This window comes from Cetorhinus maximus, chromosome 3, assembly GCF_964194155.1.
Source record: "Cetorhinus maximus chromosome 3, sCetMax3.hap1.1, whole genome shotgun sequence".
Taxonomy (NCBI): Eukaryota; Metazoa; Chordata; class Chondrichthyes; order Lamniformes; family Cetorhinidae; genus Cetorhinus; species Cetorhinus maximus.
In genome coordinates, this window is record NC_135881.1 from 3,097,970 (window position 1) to 3,120,822 (window position 22,853).

At 47.3% G+C, this 22,853-nt stretch overlaps 1 protein-coding gene across 5 annotated transcripts in view; it reads left to right on the forward strand.

Moving 5' to 3' along the window:
• The window catches only part of ppp1r16a (protein phosphatase 1, regulatory subunit 16A), a 160,308-nt gene that overhangs the window by 35,289 nt on the left and 102,166 nt on the right, over window positions 1-22,853 (forward strand). For 3 of the 5 annotated variants that reach the window (XM_078536056.1, XM_078536071.1, XM_078536064.1), the window contains exon 2: window positions 21,126-22,471. In XM_078536056.1, coding sequence (XP_078392182.1) covers window positions 22,225-22,471 — 247 coding nt within the window. In that variant the 5' untranslated portion in view covers window positions 21,126-22,224. Of the gene's footprint in view, window positions 1-4,980; window positions 5,000-19,222; window positions 19,242-21,125; window positions 22,472-22,853 lie in introns of those variants that run through there. The other 2 variants (XM_078536070.1, XM_078536069.1) reach the window with 2 other exon arrangements.

Consider the following 22,853-nt stretch of genomic DNA (forward strand, 5'->3'; position numbering starts at 1 on the left):
CCTAACAGTGCGAATGCCCCCTAAAATGGAATCCCCTTTTCCCACGCCACTCCCACAGCTACATATTGACTTTTTTAATCTGTTTGGCTATGTGCCAGTCTGCATGTGGCTCTGGTAATAATTGCGAGGTCTTGCTTTTCAGTTGAGTGCCTAACTCCTGATTCTCTCTCAGCAGGATCTCTTCCCTAATCTTTTCTACATTGTCGGTTCCAGCATGGAGCATAAGAACTGGATCCTCCATTTCCAGATCTTATCCAGCTGTTTCTTCTGACCTCTCAACCCTGACTGCAAAGAATGCAGTCTATCCACCAAATTATAGATTCCCTTTCTACTGTTCATCTCCTCCCCATGGACAGCCTCCTGCTCTATAGTGCCATGGTCAACATTCACACTGTCCTTCCCACAGTCTTTTTCCTTACCCTCAAAGGTAACCTGGTACTTTGTACCTAATGGACAGGAGCAGTATCTCTGCTGGACCTCCTTCACTACCTGTCCATATGAGCAATTTGGAGACTTGCAGATAGTTCATCTCTACCAGCTTTATTAAACTGGATAGTGTCAGGTTTAGAGAAGGATCAGCGTATTCATTAGTCAATATAGATTATTACAGCATCACTCAAGTTGCACTGTGCAGGAGTGCCTGCAATGTGATGTAGGTTGTATTGTTTGGACTGATTTGTAATGAGACTGATTCACTGAGCTTTCTTGTTGGGTCAGGAAACAATTTTGACTTCTCTTTTGTCTGTTTTGTAGCTACTCATTGTCTTTGTGAGATTTAACTGCGCTTCATGGTACTGGTCGGCTTGGAGGTGGAGGGGCAGACATTGCCAGGCTGTGTGGCAATTTCTAATTCTGTGCAATCAGGGCTGGACGTGGTAGTAGCCCCTGTGTGCTTGTAACGGTACATCAGGGAACACGGCCATTGCTCCCTTATACGTCCACTCTATTGCTCTCCAGAGTGACGGTAAGGGTTTACACCTGCCTGCCCGAAGATGCACATCTTGACTCTATCCCAGATTAGCAGTAACCAATAACAGCAAAATGTTCAGCCCGTTACCCATTACGATGACGAATTGCCACTATACTTAGTTAAATATTGACTGTACAAAGTTCTGACAGGGAAAAATTTCCAGAGGGTATTCACTTGGAGGAACACCCAACAGTACAATTATATCTTCCAGTCTTGCATTGCCTCTGGAGACAACAGTTTGAGCTATTTAACAGTAGGGCAGAAGATACTGGTGATAACTTAATGTGGTGAATAAGAATATCAGACAAAGTATATTGGTTTTAGTGTGGTATTCCTGTAGCTGGTTACATCCAGTACACTCACTGGGACAGTTGACAGCACCGCATTTGGTTGTCCCACTTTGCTCTGTTACTTGAACGTACCACTTTAAATTTAGACACCCCAATGACAGAGCAGACTTGGAAACTGCATCTTCTATCGAGTGCGCTGTTTCTTCCCGAAACAGGTTTGCCGTGTGGTGTGCAGTCGTGTCAGCTGTTGCATCTGTTCCCTCCTGTGCCCCCGGTCATGGCGTTTCTTGGCGTAATGCCCTCTTGGATGTGACATGGCTCGGTGCCCTTTCTTCACTTTGCTGAACTGTGTCTTAGCCAATCACAGTGCCCAGTGATGCAATGATGCAAAAGATTGTGATGGGCAGCCAAGTGACCAACATCATGCTGCGTATTATGACGTGCAGCTGCCTTGCCTTAGTACAGCAAGTGGGGCTCATCGATGAGCCCAGGAAAATTAGGTCATCTTTCCTATGATCCAAACTGTATAAAATCCAGTGTAAAGACGCCCACTGTCATGTCTGCCTCAGTCTTGTGTGGAGATGACTCAAAGCAGGGGCAATTTTTAACAAAAGTGCAGGTCGTTTCATCATGTTTTTAGATTGAACCAATTGCTTTGCAATTAATATTCAAGCCACCCATGCCCGTTTCACTGCAGTCATAAATTTAAGATGTCTCCATAAAGTGATCATGAATCTTATTACTATTTGGACTTTAGTTACTGTATCATACTGAAAATCAAGCTAAGCTCTTAGCAATTATGTTGGGCGCAGTCTAAACTTTTATCAGCACATTCCTTTATAGCTGGTACTAGTTTCTTACTCAGCTTTGTCAAGCTTCTTTCTCTTTGCCTGTTCCTGCCTGGTTTCATGAGCACGGTACATTCCAACATACCAAAGGTGAAATCTCCAACCTGGCTCACGGGTAAAGAAATACCTTGAGGTTTTGCTTTGGCCAAACAGCTGTTGATTGAATGAGGTATCAAACACTAAACAAGCAGTCTCACGTTGATGAGTTCATATTTTTTATTTGCACCGCTGTTTAAATACAGAAAAGCTACGTTTATCTGATCTGGAGAGTGGTTGTGTAGAAATAGTCAAGTTCCTGTGTTCTGTTGAAGGGTCATTGGACTCGAAACGTCAACTCTTTTCTTCTCCACCGATGCTGCCAGACCTGCTGAGTTTTTCCAGGTAATTCTGTTTTTGTTTTTGTTTTGGATTTCCAGCATCCGCAGTAGTTTTTTGTTTTTAAGTTCCTGTGCTATTCTGTCGTGACATTCTATGTGAAGATTCTTGTCGCTTGGGCTGTTTATAATATTTTCCTTCGAGTATGTTGCATAACTAGTAGCATCACTTTGGGTTACTTTTAGTTCTAAAAGAATTTAAATTTAAGTAGCCGTTTGGTAGTATAGAACTTGAATATTGCTGCAAAAAGAGACAAGCTATCAAAGCTTTCCATGTTGCACTCATTGGGACAGCTCGTAAGAAATTACCAATAGTAATGGGGAAAAACAATTTATACTGTATGAGAAGAGAGTGCTGATTGGTCAAGGTGTTGCTATGGAGACTGCAGCCATGGAATAATTATCTGCCCGGCTTTGTTCAAATTCAGATCGGGCAGGTCGACTGAGTGGTGAAAGCATCAGATAGATGGTGTTGCCATGGATCCCCTCTAAGCCCAGCTCTCTCAAACATCATTGCCGGTTTCCACAAGAAACGCATCTCCAGTGGAATGACATCTAACTTCCTACCGCTTGCATACTTCTGATACGTGAATGCTGCATATGCTATATTTGTATCCGCGGCTGCGTGTAAGAATTTCCTTAGACACCTTAATGGGCTCCATCCTGCACTCAAATTCACCTTTAATTGGAGCAGTCAGACGAACTCCCTTTCCTTGATGTGCAAGTTGAGAAATCTGCCTATGGGTTCTCTACACCTGTCTACCACGAACCTACCTCATTGGCCAATAGAAGTGTTGGGACTCTTACAGTTCCACACGCAGTAAAGTTGGCCTTATTGGCAGCCTCGTAAATAGAGCCCAAGCCATTTGTTCACCATGCAAGCTTGATGTTGAAATGTTTGTATTTTTAAGGCAGAGTTGGATAGACTCTTGGTAAGCAAGGGGGTGAAAGGTTATCGGGGGTAGGTGGGATGCAGATTGGAGGTTACTATCAGATCTTGTTAAATGGCGGAGCAGGTTCGAGGGGTTGAATGGCCTACTCCTGCTCCCTGTTCGTAAATAGTGTGCATCAGAGCCGTCCTGCAGAATAATGGCTATCCTGATCAGATCATCACTTGCTACATATCGCACAATGGACCCAAGGCCACTGCTTTTGGTCCTGAAAAGTGCCCAGTCAACCTCTGGTATCTCCAAGATTTGAACAACAGGTGAAGCTAGCCTTTGCATGCTCTTACTATGCAGTAGCAACACGAGTGGTATTCTGCCTACTCTGCCTCTCACATAAATGAGTAATGTGGTATATGAATTTCAGTGCCAGTGTGATGCTAGGTATGTAGGCTGTACATCCCGATGACTGGCAGATCTTATCAAACAGCATGTCCCTTTGGCTGTTCGCAACAGTTAAAGTACTGACCGTACCCAACCAGCCCATGCTTGCAACACTCAAAACATAGTGTCCAGCATTAGATGTGAGTCTGCGATTGGACAGTACTTGCTAAACAATCCTGATTGTGCTAAGAATTACAGTGAAAACCAATTTGAGATTGTCAGTTGAGCTTGCAGTGTGGCTCACTTACGCATGCTGGAAGCCACATATATTTACACACAGGGCCCTGTACTTTGCAGACAGAAGGAACATGCCCACACATTGCACTTTTTCAACTAACCAAAAGTTTAGGGAACAGCGATTTCCTGGGTCATTCCTCAGGGCAATACCTTGACCAATCCGAGTCGACCTGCCTACTTTGAATTTGAACAAAGCTGGGCAGTTAACTGTTCCATGCTGCATTTTCCATGGCAAAGCCTCCACTGATCAGAGTCCACTTGCCAACCAACCAATCAGCACTCTCTTCTCATGCAGTATAAATTGTTGTTCCCCTCCACTATTGGTAATCTCTGGTGAGACAAAAAGCTCTGTTAGCATGTCTCTTTTTTTCAGCAATACTCGAATTTAATTTTTTTCAGGCCTTGTTTCTTGAATGTCCTGGCCTTAAAACTTGAAAGCCAACAGTTCTGTGTTCTTCCACCAAATTATCCAAACTTTCATTCTTTTCCCTCCCTTAAAGTAGGAATTAAACATCTATGTTGATAAGTCCAAAATCCTTCAATTTTCCGGAACTCAATTGCACTCATTAGAAGTACATTATTAATCATTGAACTAGTTGTTTTGAGAAGCTCAGATCAGGTCACTGAGATTTCTGCAAGGTTTTTCAGACAACGGCTTTATTATTCTCATTTGTAACATCATCAGAATCTGAGTAATACCAAATAACAAGGACATGATACTCATTCAGCGGTGCTGTTCCCACATTACAGGCAACCTCTCGCTACTCTTTTTTAAACCCCTTCACCGGCCGGTGTCACTGGCTAGGCCAGCATTTATTGCCCATTCCTAATTGCCCTTGAGAAAGTGGAGAGCCACTTTCTTGAATACAACTGTATCTTGCTCGGCCATTTCAGAGGGCAACTAAGAGTCAACCACATTGCTGTGGACCTGGTGTCACGTATGCCAGACTGGGTAAGGACAGCAGACTTCTTGTTAGTGATTGTTTTAAATTCCTCCTTCCCTTTTGCCTCTTGATTTTCTACTATTCTTGGGATGCTTTGTGTCGTCTTCTGTGAAGCCAGATACAAAATACTTGCTCAAAGTATCTGCCATTTCCTTGTTTCCCATTCTTAATTCCCCAGTCTCATTCTTTTGTTGTGAGTTAAGAAATATCTCCTTAAATGTCTGCCACTGCCTCTCTAGCGCCTTACCTTTTAATCTATTTTCCCAGTTCACTTGAGCCAACTCTGTCGTCTTATTCTTGTAATTGCCTTTATTAAAGTTTTAAGTTACTAGTTTTAGATCCAAATTTCCCATCTTCAAACTGAATATGAAATTCCAGCATGTTATAAGACCATAAGACATAGGAGCAGAAATTAGGCCGTTCGGCCCATCAAGTCTGCTCTGCCATTCAATCATGGCTGATAAGTTTCTCAACCCCATTCTCCCGCCTTCTCCCCGTAACCTTTGATCCCCTTACCAATCAAGAACCTATCTATCTCGGTTTTAAATACACTCAATGACCTGGCCTCCACAGCCTTCTGTGGCAATGAATTCCATAGATTCATCACTCTCTGGCTAAAGAAGTTTTTCCTCATGTCTGTTCTAAAAGGTCTTCCCTTTACTCTGAGGCTGTGTCCTCGGGTCCTAGTCTCTCCTACTCATGGAAACATCTTCCCCACGTCCACTCTATCCAGGCCTTTCAGTATTCTGTAAGTTTCAATCAGATCCCCCCTCATCCTTCTAAACTCCATCGAGTGTAGACCCAGAGTCCTCAAACGTTCCTCATATGTTAAGCCTTTAGTACCTGGGATCGTTGTCGTGAACCTCCTCTGGAACCTCTCCAGGGCCAGAACATCCTTCCTGAGATATGGGGCCCAAAATTGCTCACAATATTCTAAATGTGGTCTGACCAGAGCCTTATAAAGCCTCAGCAGCACATCCCTGCTTTTATATTCTAGTCCTCTCGAAATAAATGCCAACATTGCATTTGCCTTGCTAATTACTGACTCAACCTGCAAGTTAACCTTAAGAGAATCCTTTGCACTCCAGATTTCTGAATTCTCTCCCCATTTAGAAAATAATCTATGCCTCTATTCTTCCTACCAAAGTGCATGACCTCACACTTGTCCACGTTGTATTCCATCTGCCACTTCTTTGCCCATTCTCCTAACCTGTCCAAATCCTTCTGCAGCCTCCCTGCCTCCTCAATACTACCTGTCCCTCCACCTATCTTTGTATCATCTGCAAACTTAGCCAGGATGCCCTCAGTTCCTTCATCTAGATTATTAATGTATAAAGTGAAAAGTTGTGGTCCCAACACTAACCCCTGCGGAACTCCACTAGTCACTGGTTGCCATCCTGAGAAGGACCCCCTTATCCCCACTCTCTGCCTCCTGCCAGACAGCCAATCTTCTATCCATGCTAGTACCTTGCCTCTAACTCCATGGGCTCTTATCTTACTGAGCAGCCTCCTGTGCGGCACCTTGTCAAAGGCCTTCTGGTAGATAACATCCATTGGCTCTCCTTTGTCTAACCTGCTCGTTACTTCCTCAAAGAATTCTAACAGATTTGTCAGGCATGACCTCTCCTTAATGAAACCATGCTGACTTTGCCCTATTTTACCATGCACTTCCAAGTATTCTGAAATCTCATCCTTAATAATAGACTCTAAAATCTTACCAACGACCGAGGTCAGGCTAATCTAGTCTTTTGCCTCACTCCCTTCTTAAACAGGAGGGTTACTTTAGCGATTTTCCAGTCCTCTGGGACGCTTCCTGACTCCAGTGATTCCTGAAAGATCACCACTAACGCCTCCATTATCTCTTCAGCTATCTCCTTCAGAACTCTGGGGTGTAATCCATCTGGTCCAGGTAATTTATCCACCTTCAGACCTTTCAGTTTTCCTAGCACCTTCTCCTTGGTAATGGCCACCATACTCACCTCTGCCCCCCGACTCTCTTGAACTTTGGGGATGGATGTTACTCGTGTCTTCCACCGTGAAGACTGACGCAAAGTACCTATTCAGTTCCTCCGCCATTTCTTTGTTCCCCACTACTACTTCTCCAGCATCATTTTCCAGCAGCCCAATGTCCACTTTTGCCTCTCTATTACCCTTTATATATCTAAAAAAACTCTTGCAATCTTCTTTTATATTACTGGCTAGTTTACCCTCATATTTAATCTTCTCCCTCCTTATTTCTTTTTTAGTTGTCCTCTATTGGTCTTTGTAGGCTTCCCAATCCCCTGGTTTCCCACTGCTCTTCGCCGCATTGTATACTTTCTCTTTAGCTTTTATGCTGTCCCTGTTATGATCACTCTTGCCCAGAGGATCCTTTTACTATGATCCTGTTAATCCTGTCTCATTACTTATTACCAAATCTAAAATAGTCTGTTCCCTGGTTGGCTCCAGAATCTGTTGCTCTAAGAAACTGTCCCAGATACACCCTATGAGCTTATCCTCTAGATTATCTTTGCTAGTTTGATTTGTCCGATGCATACAAAGATTAAAATCACCCATCATTATTGCAGTACCTTTCAGACAAGTCCTCATTGTTTCTTGATTTATACTCTGTCCTACAGTGTAGCTACTTGTTAGAAAGCCTATAAACTACTCCTACCAGTGACTTATTTCCTTTGCTATTTCTTACCTCCACACAAATTGATTCTTCATTTTGATCTTCTGAACCAAGATCATCTATCACCACATTTATTATCCTTTATTGACAGAGCTACCCCACCTCCTTTGCCTGTCCCACTGACAAATCAAATACCCTTGAATATTCAGGTCCCAGCCATGGTCACTTTGCAACCATGTCTCTGTAACAGTTATTATATCATCCATCTTGTTATGAATGCTGTGTGCATTCAGATAAAGAGCTTTTAATCCTGTCTTTTTACCTTTTTTTTTCCTACTCTGACCTTATTTGCTGGTGCACTCTTATGTTTATATGCTCTGCCCCTTCCTGTCACACCTTTGTTATCATTACCTGCATTGCCACTCTGCACTATTGCCTTGTCCTTTCTCTTTAACTGCCCCCACCACCCGCACCACCCTCTACAGCCCAAGTTATATGACTTGCCAGAACTCTGGTCCCAGCACAGTTCAGATGAAGACTGTACCAACGGTACAGCTCCCACTTACCCCATACTGATGCCATTGCCCCATGAACCAAAACCCATTTCTCCCACATCAATCTTGAGCCACACATTCAACTCTCTGATCTTATTTACTCTATGTTGTGGTAGTAAACCAAGTATTATTATCTTTTTCTATTGTTGTCTAAATGTTGGCCAGGAGAATGGGAAGATCGCCTCTGCACTTCTTCAAAGTGTTCTAAAGTAACTTATGCCCAATTGAAAGGGCAGACATCTGAAAGATGGCACCTCCAACAGTGCAGCCCTCCCTCAGTACTGCACTGGAGTGCTGGTCTGGTTTTGGTCTTGGGCTCTGGAGTGCTTTATCCCCCAATATCCTGACTCAGAGGTGAGTATGCGACCCACTGAGCCATGGCTGTCCAACCATGGGAGTTTTCCAAAACTGGAGCCAAACATTTCACATTGTTGTGTTTGATCTGATACGTATTTGTACAAAGCGTGCTATTTGTTTTGATATGGCACTAAGCAATGAATGCCAGAAAATACATTTCAATGGCAGGTTTTTTTTTGATTCATCGTTGGATGTGGGCATCATCAGCTAGGCCAGCATTTGTTGCCCATCCCTAGTTGCCCTTGAGAAGGTGGTGATGAGCTGCCTTCTTGAACCGCTGCAGTCCATGTGGTGTAGCTACACCCACAGCGCTTTTAGGGAGGGAGGTCAAGGATTTCTGACCCAGCGACCATGAAGGATGATATATTTCCAAGTCAGGATGTTGAGTGGCTTGGAGGGGAACTTCCAGGTGGTGTTCCATGTGTCTGCTGCACTTCTGGATGGTAGCAGTCGTGGGTTTGGAAGGTGCTGTCAAAGGAACCTTGGTGAGTTGCTGCAGTGCATCTTGTAGATGGTACACACTGCCGCTACTGTGTGTTGGTGGTAGAGGAAGTGAATGTTTGTGGATGTGGTGCCAGTCAAGCGGGTTCCTTTGTCCTGGATGGCATCGACCATCTTGAGTGTTGTTGGCACTTCACTCATCCAGGCAAGTGAAGAGTATTCCATCACACTCCTGACTTGTGCCTTGTGGACAGGCTTTGGGGAGTCTGGAGGTGAGTTACTCTCCACAGAATTGCCAGCCTCTGACCTGCTCTTGTAGCCACAGTGTTTATATGCTAGTCCAGTTCTATTTCTGGTCAATGATAATCTCCAGGATGTTAATAGTGGGGGATTCAGCAATGGTAATACCATTGAATGTCATGGGGCGATGGTTAGATTCTCTCTTGTTGGTGATGGTCATTGCTTGGTATTTGTGTGGCATGAATGTTACTTGCCACTTGTCAGTCCAAGCCTGGAGATTGTCCAGCTCTTGCTGCGTTTGGACACGGACTGCTTCAGTATCTGAGGAGTCACGAATGGTGCCGACCATTGTGCAATCATCAGTGAACATCCCCACTTCTGACCTTATGGTTGAAGGAAGGTCATTGATGAAGCAGCTGAAGATGGTTGGGCCTAGGACACTGCCCTGAGGAACTGCTACAGTGATGTCCTGGAACTGAGATGATTGACCTTCAACAACTACAGACATCTTCCTTTATGCTAGGTATGACTCCAATCAGCAGAGAGTTTCCCCCTGATTCCTATTGACTCCAGTTTTGCTAGGGCTCCTTGATGCCACACTCGGTCAAATGCTGCCTTGATGTCAAGGGCGGTCACTCTCACCTCACCTCTGGATTTCAGCTCTCTTGTCCATGTTTGAACCAAGGCTATCATGAGGTCAGGAGCTGAGTGGCCCTGGCAGAACCCAAACTGGACGTCAGTGAACAGGTCCAAAACAAAAACAGAATTACCTGGAAAAACTCAGCAGGTCTGGCAGCATCGGCGGAGAAGAAAAGAGTTGACGTTTCGAGTCCTCATGACCCTTCAACAGAACTGAGTAAAATTAGGAGAGGGGTGAAATATAAACTGGTTTAAGGTGGCGGGGGGTGGGGAAAGAGGAGAGGAGAGGGGGAGAGGTCAGTGAACAGGTTATTGCTGAGTAAGTGACGTTTGATAGCACTGCTGATGACCCCTTCCATCACTTTACTGATGACCGAGACTAGACTGATGGGGAAGTAATTGGTTGGCCTGGGTTTGTCCTGTTTTTTGTGTACAGGACATACCTGGGCAATTTTAGAAACAAAGAAAATAGGAGCAGGCATAGGACATTCGAGCCTTCGAGCCTGCTCCGCCATTCAATATGATCATGGCTGATCCTCTATCTCAGAACCCTTAAGGGCATCAATGGGCAGAGGGATCTGGGTGTACAGGTCCACAGGTCACTGAAAGTGGCAACGCAGGTGGATAAGGTAGTCAGGAAGGCATATGGCATGCTTGCCTTCATTGGCAGGGGTATTGAGTATAAAAGCTGGGAAGTCATGCTGCAGCTGTATAGAACCTTGGTTAGGCCACACTTGGAATATTGCGTGCAATTCTGGTCACCACATTACCAGAAGGATATGGAGGCGTTGGAGAGGGTGCAGAGGAGGTTTACCAGGATGCTGCCTGGTCTGGAGGTTATTAGCTATGAGGAGAGGTTGGAGAAACTCGGATTGTTCTCATTAGAGCGACGGAGATTGAGGGGCAACTTGATAGAACTTTACAAAATTATGAGTGGCATGGACAGAGTAGATAGTCAGAAGCTTTTTCCCAGGGTGGAAGAGTCAATTACTAGGGGACATAGATTTAAGGTGAGAGGAGAAAACTATAAAGGAGATGTGCGGGGCAAGTTTTTTACGCAGAGGGTACTGAGTGTCTGGAATTCGCTGCCAGAGGAGGTGGTGGAAGCAGGTACGATAGTGGTGTTTAAGAGGCAGCTTGACAAATACATGAATAGGATGGGAATAGAGGGATACGGACCCCGGAAGTGCAAAATGTTTTAGTTGACGGGCAATGTGATCGGCGCAGGCTTGGAGGGCCGAAGGGCCTGTTCCTGTGCTGTACTTTTCTTTGTTCTTTGTTCTCAACGCCATACACCTGCTCTCTCCCCATATCCTTGATGACTTTAGAGTCTAGAAATCTATTTCCTCCTTAAATATATTCAGTGACTTGGCCTCCACTGCCTCTGTGGTAGAGAATTCCACAGGTTCACCACCCTCTGAGTGAAGAAGTTTCTCCTCATCTCAGTCCTAAATGGTCTACCCTGTATCCTGAGACTGTGACCCCCCCTTGTTCTAGACAACCCCAGCCAGAGGAAACGTCCTCCGTGCATCCAGTCTGTCCACCCCTGTCAGAAGTTTATACGTTTCAATGAGATCCCCTCTCATTTTTCTAAACTCCAGTGAATACCGGCCTAGTCGGCCCAATCTCTCCTCATGCGACAATCCTGCCATGACATCTTTTGATTATCTGCTCCTATCACTGCATGCTTGTCCCTACAACCACCCCACCCTCAACTTCTCTCCCCCCGCCCCCCACCTTAAACCAGCTTATATTTCACTCCTCTCCTAACTATACTCAGTTCTGTTGAAGGGTCATGTGGACTCGAAACGTCGACTCTTTTCTTCTCCACCGATGCTGCCAGACCTGCTGAGTTTTTCCAGGTAATTCTGTTTTTGTTTTGGATTTCCAGCATCCGCAGTAGTTTTTTGTTTTTATCTCTGTGTTTAATTGACTGCCACTTCTCTTCAAGAAATGCCTTCCTTGAAGAAGTATTGCTCTGTTCTCCGACAGGATTTCCGCCTGTTTCTTCTGCCTTGTTCACCTTCATTGCTTTCCATTTCTCTCCTGGTGTTTGACAAGGTGTTTACTAAAACCCGCTTTCACAGCCATATTTCCTTTCTCAGTGACTGTCTCCGTCTCCGACTCACCCCACGTGGATTTCAACTGAAATTCCATCCCTCTTGTTTCGAACCCACCCAGGATTACAAGTATCTCCGGGACATAAAACGTTTCTCGGACTGCTGTTCCCGTCGCATTCTGAGATCCACACTCAGTGCCATGCGCCGCCATATGAACACACTCGACCTCTCCCTCCAGCAGCACTGCCGCACCCTTTTTCAAAGCTGCGCGTGCCCCCAGTTTCATTTTATTCTTCGCCTCATCCGACGCCTCAACAAGAAACTTTTTCTCTTTCTCTCAAGTGCTAAGGAACGCAAGCTCCAACAACCCATCGACACCAACACCCATCTGGGACCCTCCACCCCTGCTTGTCCCTCCGTCCCCACCCCATCTTCCAATCCCAGTCCCAGCCGCGTATTCACTATACCCCCTGACCTTCCCCTCTCCGATGCTGAACGTTCAGTGCTCAGCAAAGGACTTAGTTTCATACCCTTACGCCCTCATCTCAATGAATTTCGGGCTCGGCACGACGCTGAACTCTTCTTCCGCCGTCTTCGTCTCCGTGCTCACTTCTTTGGGCAGGAGTCCTCTCCCCGTTCAACGGATCCTTTTACCCACCTCCAATATTCTCCCTCCACCTGGACCCCTCCCTCTGGATTCTTACCTTCTCTTGATCTTTTCATTGAGAACTGTCGGCGTGACATTAGCCGTCTCAATTTCTCTGCTCCTCTCACCCATTCTAATCTGTCTCTCTCTGAACTTACTGCACTCCGTTCTCTCAGGTCCAACCCCAACATTGTCATCAAACCCGCTGACAAGGGTGGTGCTGTTGTTGCCTGGCGCACTGACCTCTACCTCGCGGTGGCTGAGCGTCAACTCGCAGACACTTCCTCCTACCTCTCCCTGGACCCACCACGGAACATCAAGCCATTGTTTCCAGGACTGTCACTGACCTCATCTCCTCTGGAGATCTTCCTCCCACAGCTTCCAACCTGATAGTCGCCCAACCTCGGATGGCCCGCTTCTACCTCCTACCCAAAATCCACAAACAGAACTGTCCCAGCAGACCGATCGTGACAGCCTGTTCCTGCCCCACGGAACTCATTTCTCGTTATCTTGACTCCCTTCTCTCTCCCCTTGTCCAGTCCCTTCCCACCTACATCCGTGATTCCTCTGACACCTTACGTCACATCAACAATTTCCAGTTCCCTGGCCCCAACCGCTTCCTCTTCACCATGGATGTCCAATCCCTCTACACCTCCATCCCCCACCAGGATGGTCTGAGGGCCCTTAGCTTCTTCCTTGAACAGAGGCCCGAACAACCCCCATCCACCACTACTTTCCTCCGTCTGGCTGAACTTGTTCTCACACTGAACAATTTCTCCTTTAACTCCTCTCACTTCCTCCAAATAAAAGGTGTGGCTATGGGTACCCGCATGGGCCCCAGCTATGCCTGTCTCTTTATGGGGTATGTGGAACATTCCTTGTTCCAGTCCTACTCCGGCCCCCTCCCACAACTCTTTCTCCGGTACATCGATGATTACTTCGGTGCTGCTTCATGCTCTCGTCGGGACCTGGAAAAATTCATTAATTTTGCTTCTAATCTCCACCCCTCCATCATTTTCACATGGTCCATCTCTGACACTTCTCTTCCCTTCCTTGACCTCTCTGTCTCAATTTCTGATGATAGACTGTCCACCAATACCCATTACAAGCCTACCGACTCCCACAGCTACCTCGACTACAGCTCATCACACCCCGCTTCCTGTAAGTACTCCATCCTATTCTCTCTGTTCCTTCGCCTCCGTCGCATCTGTTCTGATGACGCTACCTTCAAAAACAGTTCTTCTGACATGTCCTCCTTCTTCCTTAACTGAGGTTTTCCACCCACGGTCGTTGACAGGGCCCTCAACCGTGTCCGGCCCATCTCCCGCGCATCCACCCTCACGCCTTCTCCTCCCTCCCAGAAACATGATAGGGTCCCCCTTGTCCTCACTTACCACCCCACCAGCCTCCGCATTCAAAGGATCATCCTCCGCCATTTCCGCCAACTCCAGCATGATGCCACCAACAAACACAACTTCCCTTCACCCCCCCGGCGGCATTCCGTAGGGATCGTTCCCTCCGGGACACCCTGGTCCACTCCTCCATCACCCCCTACTCCTCAACCCGCACCTATGGCACCTCCCCATGCCCACGCAGAAGATGCAACACCTGCCCCTTCACTTCCTCTCTCCTCATCGTCCAAGGGCCCAAACACTCCTTTCAAGTGAAGCAGCATTTCACTTGCATTTCCCCTAACTTAGTCTACTGCATTCGTTGCTCCCAATGCGGTCTCCTCTACATTGGAGAAACCAAACGCAAACTGGGCGACCGCTTTGCAGAACACCTGCGGTCTGTCCGCAAGAAAGACCCAAACCTGCCTGTCGCTTGCCATTTTAACACTCCACCCTGCTCTCTTGCCCACATGTCTGTCCTTGGCTTGCTGCATTGTTCCAGTGAAGCCCAACGCAAACTGGAGGAACAGCACCTCATCTTCCGACTAGGCACTTTACAGCCTTCCGGGCTGAATATTGAATTCAACAACTTTAGATCTTAAACTCCCTCCCCCCATCCCCACCCATTTCTTCCCCCTCCCTTTTGTTTTTTTCAATAATTTATATAGATTTTTCTTTTCCCACCTATTTCCATTATTTTTAAATCTACAACTAATACCTTGTCAGTCTTTCCACCCCACCCCCACTAGAGCTGTACCTTGAGTGTCCTGCCATCCATTCTTAATTGGCACTTTTCTTAGATATCACCACCTTCAACACCTCTTTGATCCTTTTGTCTGTGACATCTTTTGATTATCTGCTCCTATCACTGCTTGCTTGTCCCTACAATCACCCCACCCTCAACTTCTCTCCCCCCGCCCCCCCACCTTAAACCAGCTTATATTTCACCCCTCTCCTACCTATACTCAGTTCTGTTGAAGGGTCATGTGGACTCGAAACGTCAACTGTTTTCTTCTCCACCGATGCTGCCAGACCTGCTGAGTTTTTCCAGGTAATTCTGTTTTTGTTTTGGATTTCCAGCATCCGCAGTAGATTTTTGTTTTTATCCCAGGAATCAGTCTGGTGAACCTTCGCTGCACTCCCTCTATGGCAAGTATATCCTTTCTTAGGTAAGGAGACCAAAACTGCACACGATACTCCAGATGTGGTCTCACCAAAGCCCTGTATAGCTGCAATAAGACATCCTTGCCCCTGTATTCAAGTCCTCTCGCAATCAAGGCCAACATACCATTTACCTTTTTAACTGCTTGCTGCACCTGCATGCTTGCTTTCAATGATTGATATACAAGGACACCCAGGTCCCTTTGTACATCAACATTTCCCAATCTAGCACCATTTAAATAATACTCTGCCATTTAGTTCCTCCTACCGAAGTGGGTAACTTCACACTTATCCACATTATACTGCATCTGCCATGTATTTGCCCACTCACTCAACTTGCCTAAAGCCTCTTTACATCCTAATCACCACTCCCATTCGCACCAAGTTTCGTGTCATCAGCAAACTTGGAAATTTTCCACAAAGCCAGGTAGGTGCCAGTGTTGTAGCTGTGCTGGAACAGCTTGGCTAGGGGCACGCAAGTTCTGGAGCACAAGTCTTCAGTACTATTGCTGGAATATTGCCAGGGCCCAAAGCCTTTGCACTATCCAGTGCCCTCAGCCGTTTGTTGATATCACGTGCAGTGAATTGAATTGGCTGAAGACTGACATCTATGATGCTGGGACCTCTGGAGGAGGCCGAGATGGATCATCCACTTGGCACTTCTGGCTGAAGACTGTTGCAAATTCTTCAGTCTTATCTTTTGCACTGATATGCTGGGCTCCTCCATCATTGAGGATGGGGATATTTGTGGAGCCACCTCCTCCAGTGAGTTGTTTTAATTGTTCACCACCATTCACGACTGGATGTAGCAGGACTGCAGAGCTTAAATCTGATCTGATGGTTGTGGAATTGCTTAGCTCTGTCTATCACTTGCTGCTTCTGCTGTTTGTCCTCTAATTAGTCCTGTGTTGTAGCTTCACCAGGTTGATGCCTCATTTTCAGGTATGCCTGGTGCTGCTCCTGCACTCTTCATTGAACCAGGGTTGATCCCCTGGCTTGATGGTAATGGTAGAGTGGGGGATATGCTGGGCCATGAGGTTACAGATTGTGTTCCGAGTACAATTCTGCTGCTGCTGATGGCCCACAATGCCTCATGGATGCCCAGACTTGAGTTGCTAGATTAGTTAAAATCTATCCCATTTAGCACAGTGGTGGTGCCACACAACATGGTAGAGGATATCCTCAATGTGAAGGCAGGACCTCGCCTCCACTAGGTCTGTGTGGTGGTCACTCCTGCTGATACTGTCATGGACAGATGTATCTGTGTACCACTGTGCCGCCACCTCTGCTGGGTCTGTCCTGCCAGTGGGACAGGACATACCCAGGGATGGTGATGGTGGAGTCTGGGACATTATCTGTAAGGTATAATTGCGTGAGGGTGGCTATGTCAGTCTGTTGCCTAAGTTGATGTAGGGTGGTCCACTGGGTGGACCGTCCGGTTTTGTTCCTCATTGACTTTCTAGTGGTTTAGTACAACTGCAGGGCATTTCAGAGGGCATTTAAGAATTGAGAGTGGGACTGGAATCACATGTAGATCAGACCAGCTAAGGACATTAGTGAACCTGATGGGTATTTAATGACACTTGACACAATGGTTTCATAGGCATCATTAGACTTTTCATTTGATTGAGTTCAAATCCCACCATCTGCCATGGTGGGATTCGAACCCTGGGGTGGAATTTTACAGCCAAGCGGCGGTGTGGGCGGGGCCGTAAATTGGGACGAGCCATTCAAACGTCAATTAACTTCGGCTGGACAGTAAAAATTCCGCTGGTGTGAAATTCTGCCCCTGGTCCCCAGAGCATTAGCCTGGGTCTCTGGAATACTCGTCCAGTGACAGTACCACTACACCATCACCTCCCCACACTGTCACTCAGAAAAGTCACATTGCCTTTCTTTGTTCTATTCCACTTTCTTGCAAATCTTCTGCAATTTCATTGAATCATTCCTATCATTTCCTCCCCATTGTCATTGATTTGGATCCTTCCATTTGAGAACCCTGTTGCCAGGCCTCCGTGCTGCCTCTCCATTGGTTGCAGACTCTGCTCTGGGACTCAATTCTTCTCTACTGTCCCGCTCCTGAATGTTCCATTTGTGTTATCGCGACATTTCTGAAGCCATTGCCTCTTGCCTTTTTGTGGTGATCGCTGACTGTGCCCTGCACCATTTGGAGATCAGCTCATTGCTGTTTGCAGGTTATATGACGAGAAAAGACCTGTCCTTGTGCACGGACCTGCACGGACACAGACACAGACACGCACGCTCCTTCCAGTACGTTGTGATCAGCCACAGAATCCCTGGCTGATATCATTTCCCCCTCCCTGGTGTGAGCAGGCGGAGGGTTGTTGCTGGACCCTCTCCTGTGACTTCAGCTGAAGCTGAGCCAACTCTGAGCGATGATGGGTTTGTATATAAACAGAATATTCAAATGCTCTATTGATGTTGAAATAATGCAGTTTGCAAACAGCCTGCAGCTGCTCATGCTCGCCTGTGGCATTCCTGTCCTCTTCACTGTGATTTAAACAATATTGCAGTCGCTGAACTGTCCTCCCTCATTCCTTCAGAAATCAAAACGATATCCTCATCTCACTGTTGTAATCCAAATTCTGCTCTCCGCCGTGACAGAGACTTTCCCAGTACCTCACATCTCTCAATCTTCCTCATCCAAATAAAAACATCATAAGAAAACAGGAGCAGGAGTAGGCCCTTGGTCCCTCGGGTTTGCACTGCCATTCAATAAGATCATGGCTGATCTGATCTTGGCTTCAACTCCACTTTCTTGCCTGTTCCCCCCCCATAACTCTTGAACCCCCTTGTCAATCAAAAACCCATTTAACTCGGCCTTGACTATAATCAATGACCCAGCCTCCACTGCTCACTGGGGAAGAGAATTCCAAAGATTCACGACTCTAATGAGGGAAGAAATTCCTCCTCGTCTCTCTTGTCTTAAATGGCAGACCTCTTTATTCTAAAACTACGATCGGTTAACTGTCCCCACTCAACGTCACCTAATTGCAAGCTGGTTGATTGGCCTCACCCTCTCTCTCGTTGTTTTCAAATGTCTTGATGTCCTGTACTTTATACTTTGGTCCTTCCAGCTTTTATATCCGACTGCTAACTCGTGGGTATTATTCACCATTTAGAACTGTTAATTGGTCATTTTCTATTTCCTCCAGATCCCCCAATCCTGCTGGTGACCTTTCATCGACTAATACCGTTTCCTTGCAATATTTAGCTGCCTCCCCTCGTGTTCCTGATTATGAACAATTGTCGGAATTTTTGAACTGTTTCCAATCCTCCGGTCTCCGAGATCCTGGATACTTTGTAAAGCCTTAATCAAAAGTATTTAGTAGCATGTTTTGAATTCCAGTCTTGGGTGGTAATAAACTTACTTACAAGCCCTTGAGGCAGTGCTTTTATTTGCTGTGCTGCAGTTCTTAAAGTTTGAAAGTGAATTGTGGAAAGCTTTCTGTATGTGACTGGGGAAATGAGAGGATAGTGAGCAGTGTAAGGACTCTGAAGACTACTTGTATTCCCGTGGGGCTCTCGTGTCTAAAATCAACTTGAGTATTGAACCAATAACCCACCTGATATGTGTCACTCAGTAACATACCATTCCGTCAGAGACAGTAATTAAGTTAATATAACCTTTAGCCGTTGGAATGCTTTACCACAGAGAGTGGTTGAAGCCAATGCATCTCTTAAAGGAAAAATACACAAGCCTCAAAGCAGAGGGAGACGGGGCCGTGTCTGGGCCGGGGGGGAGACGGGGCCGTGTCTGGGCCGGTGGGGAGACGGGGCCGTGTCTGGGCCGGTGGGGAGACGGGGCCGTGTCTGGGCCGGTGGGGAGACGGGGCCGTGTCTGGGCCGGGGGGGAGACGGGGCCGTGTCTGGGCCGGGGGGGAGACGGGGCCGTGTCTGGGCCGGGGGGGAGACGGGGCCGTGTCTGGGCCGGGGGGAGACGGGGCCGTGTCTGGGCCGGGGGGGAGACGGGGCCGTGTCTGGGCCGGGGGGGGAGACGGGGCCGTGTCTGGGCCGGGGGGGAGAAGTGGAACAGACACGATGGGCTGAATGGCCACTCTGGATTACAGAATGTGTTCTTTGCTGGGACTGTGATGTAGTCTAACCACAGGCTGATTGGCTGATGGTATGTGCAGTTGGACCATTATGGAAGCATTCCCTCGAGGGTGTCCACAGACCATGGGTGGGTCCCCAAACCCAAGGCAACATACCCGGGCAACTCAGCTTCTATTTCTGCTTGCTTATGCTTATTTGCAGGCTTGTCCTGTTTAAATTTCACCAGCCTGAAGGTCTGTCCTGTCATTCATGCTGTTGCCTCGTTGGTAACTCCTGAGCTCACCGATGCCCTTTGGGGAAGGAAAACCACTGCCCTTTCCCGGCCTGGCCTACATGTGATTGCAGACTCACAGCAAAGTGGTTGACTCCTACTGCCCCCTAAAGTGGCTCAGCAAGCCACACAGTTGTATTAAACAGAAGAATGCAGCCTCTCACCACCCTCCTGGCAACCAAGGACTAATGCCAACCTTGCTGGTGACACCCACACCTGAGAACGAATTTTAAAAATACCGTAGTGAATCTGGATCAGCAGCTGGGGGTATATCTACAATAGTGAAAACAGAGGAGGCTCCATTGTAGGCTAGGAGACCACAGAGAGCAGATGCTGAGGGAGAATCCTGCTCTCACTTCATCCTCCAATACCCCTCTTTATTCTCTGAGTGAGTTGTGAAATGTTCCAGATTTTCACAATTATCAGTGTGAGCGGAATCAGTTCCCTGTTTCTATCTCTATTTGTTCACGTTTTAAAGAATCCTTGAGGCCCTGACATAGCCGAGAGTTAGGGAAACTGCCCCGTGTTCTGGGGTAGGGTCACTCTCTGAACCTGCCCCACTACCCCAGTTCGATGCTGAGGTGGTTGACCTCATCTGATTGAGAGTAGAGTTGATGCAAATGATCTCGGCACCCCTCGGGGAGAAACATTTGTCCAGGGTACCTGCTCCGGTCCTGGAAGGTGTGCCCTCAGCCCTCAGCACGCACACACCCTGCGCTAAGGATATTATTAGATTTGTTTGCCTTTCTCCCCCCTCCCCCCACCCCAACCACCCCTGGGCCAGCAGCCCGCTGGAACTTGCTGTAAAGTGAGCAGTGGACAGGGGCTTAAAGGGTACCAGACATGTACAGAACTGAACCCCAGCACAGATTTGATGGGCCAAATGGCCACATGCTTGCTATACTGTACTCGCATTCTAAGTATCATCCCTTACCAGAGGTGGCTTAGAGGGTTGTGGTTGGTATAAACATGGCTTGTGTTCCCTTGAGTTTTGAAGTTGAGCGATCGTCTGATCAAAGGGTTTTAAAACGAGCCGGTAATTCAGTAAGGTAGCTAAAAGCTCTTCCCTCTGGTGAGGGAGTCCAGAACTTGGGGAAGGGAGGGGGTGGGTGGCTAGGGGGAGCATAACCTTAAAATGGGGTGATGTTGGGAAGCATTTCTTCACTCAAAGAGGAGTGGAAATCTGGAACCCTCTCCCCAACAGAAGCTGTTGAGACTGGAAGCCAGCTGAAAATTTCAAGAATGAGATTGATTAGATTTTTGTTGAGTAAGATTATCGGGAGATGTGGAAAAAAGTGCCTGGATCTGCACCTAAAGTGCTGTAAACTGCAGGGCTATGGGCCGGGTGCAGGAAGGTGGGATTAGAAAGGGCACCTGAGTGTCCTCGGGCTGGCATGGACAAGATGGGCCGAATGGCCTCCTTCTGTGCTGTAACTTTTCTATGGTTGTGTGGAACAGAGGTGAGTAAATGTGCTTAGGTTACAGATCAGCCATGACCTGGTTGAATGGAGCAGGCTTGAGGGGCTGAATGGCTGCTTTGTTCCGGTGCCCCTAGATCATGTCAGTGGAGTTGCAGCACTGATGGGGTTAAATGTGAAGCGCTCTAACTACAGTGTTTGAAAGCTGTGTGTATTACACAACAGAGCCTTTATTGATGGCTTTTTTTTTTCCATCCTCCCTCAGCACCTTGATGTACTGACTGCAGGAAGACGAGCTGAAACACGGGCTGCGGATCAGGTGCCTGGAGACACAGAAGTGTGCTTAACGTTTTCTGTCTAATTTAAACACAACTGTTTCCCAACTCTACCTGCCAGCCAATCAGAGGAGGCGATGTGTACAGAGATCTTCACTGCAACTCCCCGGAAGGTGTATTCTCGCCTGGAAATTATCTTATGAGGGGGTGGGGAGCCTACCTCGCAGGCCTGCGAGAAGGGTTGAGGCTGTTGGAGACAGAGCTGTGAAGAACAAACTAGCAAATCATCTTGGTAACTCTCTTCTCCCAGGACCAGACTTGAGGAGACTTTGAATTAACAGAGCCTGGAAGAGAAAGTCTCCTTCCAGGGCACCCAGTCCCCGTCCCCTATAGTGCAGAGCTTCCACACTTACCAGCAAACTCAGCCTAACACTGCCCTGGCCTGCGCTTAACCCTCCCATCCCAGCTTCAAACCTGCTGACTGGAATCCATTGTGTGGGAAGAGGGAAGGTGTGGGGGAAAAAGGGGGACATTTTCGCAACGAACCAATAAATGCCTTTCAGCAGCTGGTGCATCCTAAATACTGCTCCACCCCTTATCTAGGAGCACGGGCTCCTGAGGAGGAGGGGGAAGGAGGAGGAAGGACAGTTGTTGCCTCTGACGGATGCTGCAGTTTGATATCTGACAACAGCAGCGATGTTTATAGTGTCTCTGCACTTTCCCTCGATTTGACTTGGAACACTTGAATGAGTAATCTGCAGAGTTGCTTTTGTGTTCTCCTTTTACTTGATATCCACAAGGGCACGAGCCAAGGGGGGCCAGGGAAATGGTTAAATACCAACACTGATTTTTGGCTTCAGGAAGGACGGCACCATTGTAGCAGGATCCAGCGCTGTCATGGCAAGTGCCATTCCGTCTTGACTCTTAAGGATATGTGACAAGGCAACAGAGCAGAAGTCTTTTCCCTTCACTTGGTGCTGATTGTGGTGACTCAGCCCCTAGTTTTTGGCTCGGAGATAAATAGATCCCCCCCCCACCCCCGGCCGGTCATCAGTTTCCCCCACCCCGGGCTCTGGGGTGTGAGCAAACATGGCAGAACACAGCGAGCTCCTGGCGGAGCAGCCATTGGTGGGGCGCATGACCACTCAGGAACGGCTGAAACACGCCCACAAACGGCGCGCACAGCAGCTGAAGAAGTGGGCGCAGTTTGAGAAGGACACGCAAGGCAAAAAAGCGAAGCTGGACAAAAGGAGAAGCAACAAGGCGCTGAAGAGGATCCGTTTCCCCGATAACGTCCGGTTGCTGGAGGCAGCGTCACGGAACGACGCCGAGGAAGGTAATGACCCGTTTCTGTACGTTAGCGGGGTCCGGGTGACTGGCAACTTCAGGGGCCTCTCGGGGGGTGAGGGTCCTCCTCCTTCCGTCCCTGGGAGCCGAGGAGAAGCCCCAAATCTCCTTTGCAGAACACAAAGGGGCTTGGACCAGAGGCAGAGTGCATGTCAAGGGAGGGATTTAAAACCCTACAGGCAGATGGAGAAAAACAATACCGGGGAGGTGAGGAATTGCAGAGTTTTGAAGCTATGGGGAAGTACGTCTACAGTGAGAGACAGTGCAGTAAACTACATTCCATAAAACAGAAACTATGTACTCAGTTACATGATAGTGTTCCACACATTGAAATAGAGGTTGGAGTGTGAAGCTGTGGTAAACTACTAATT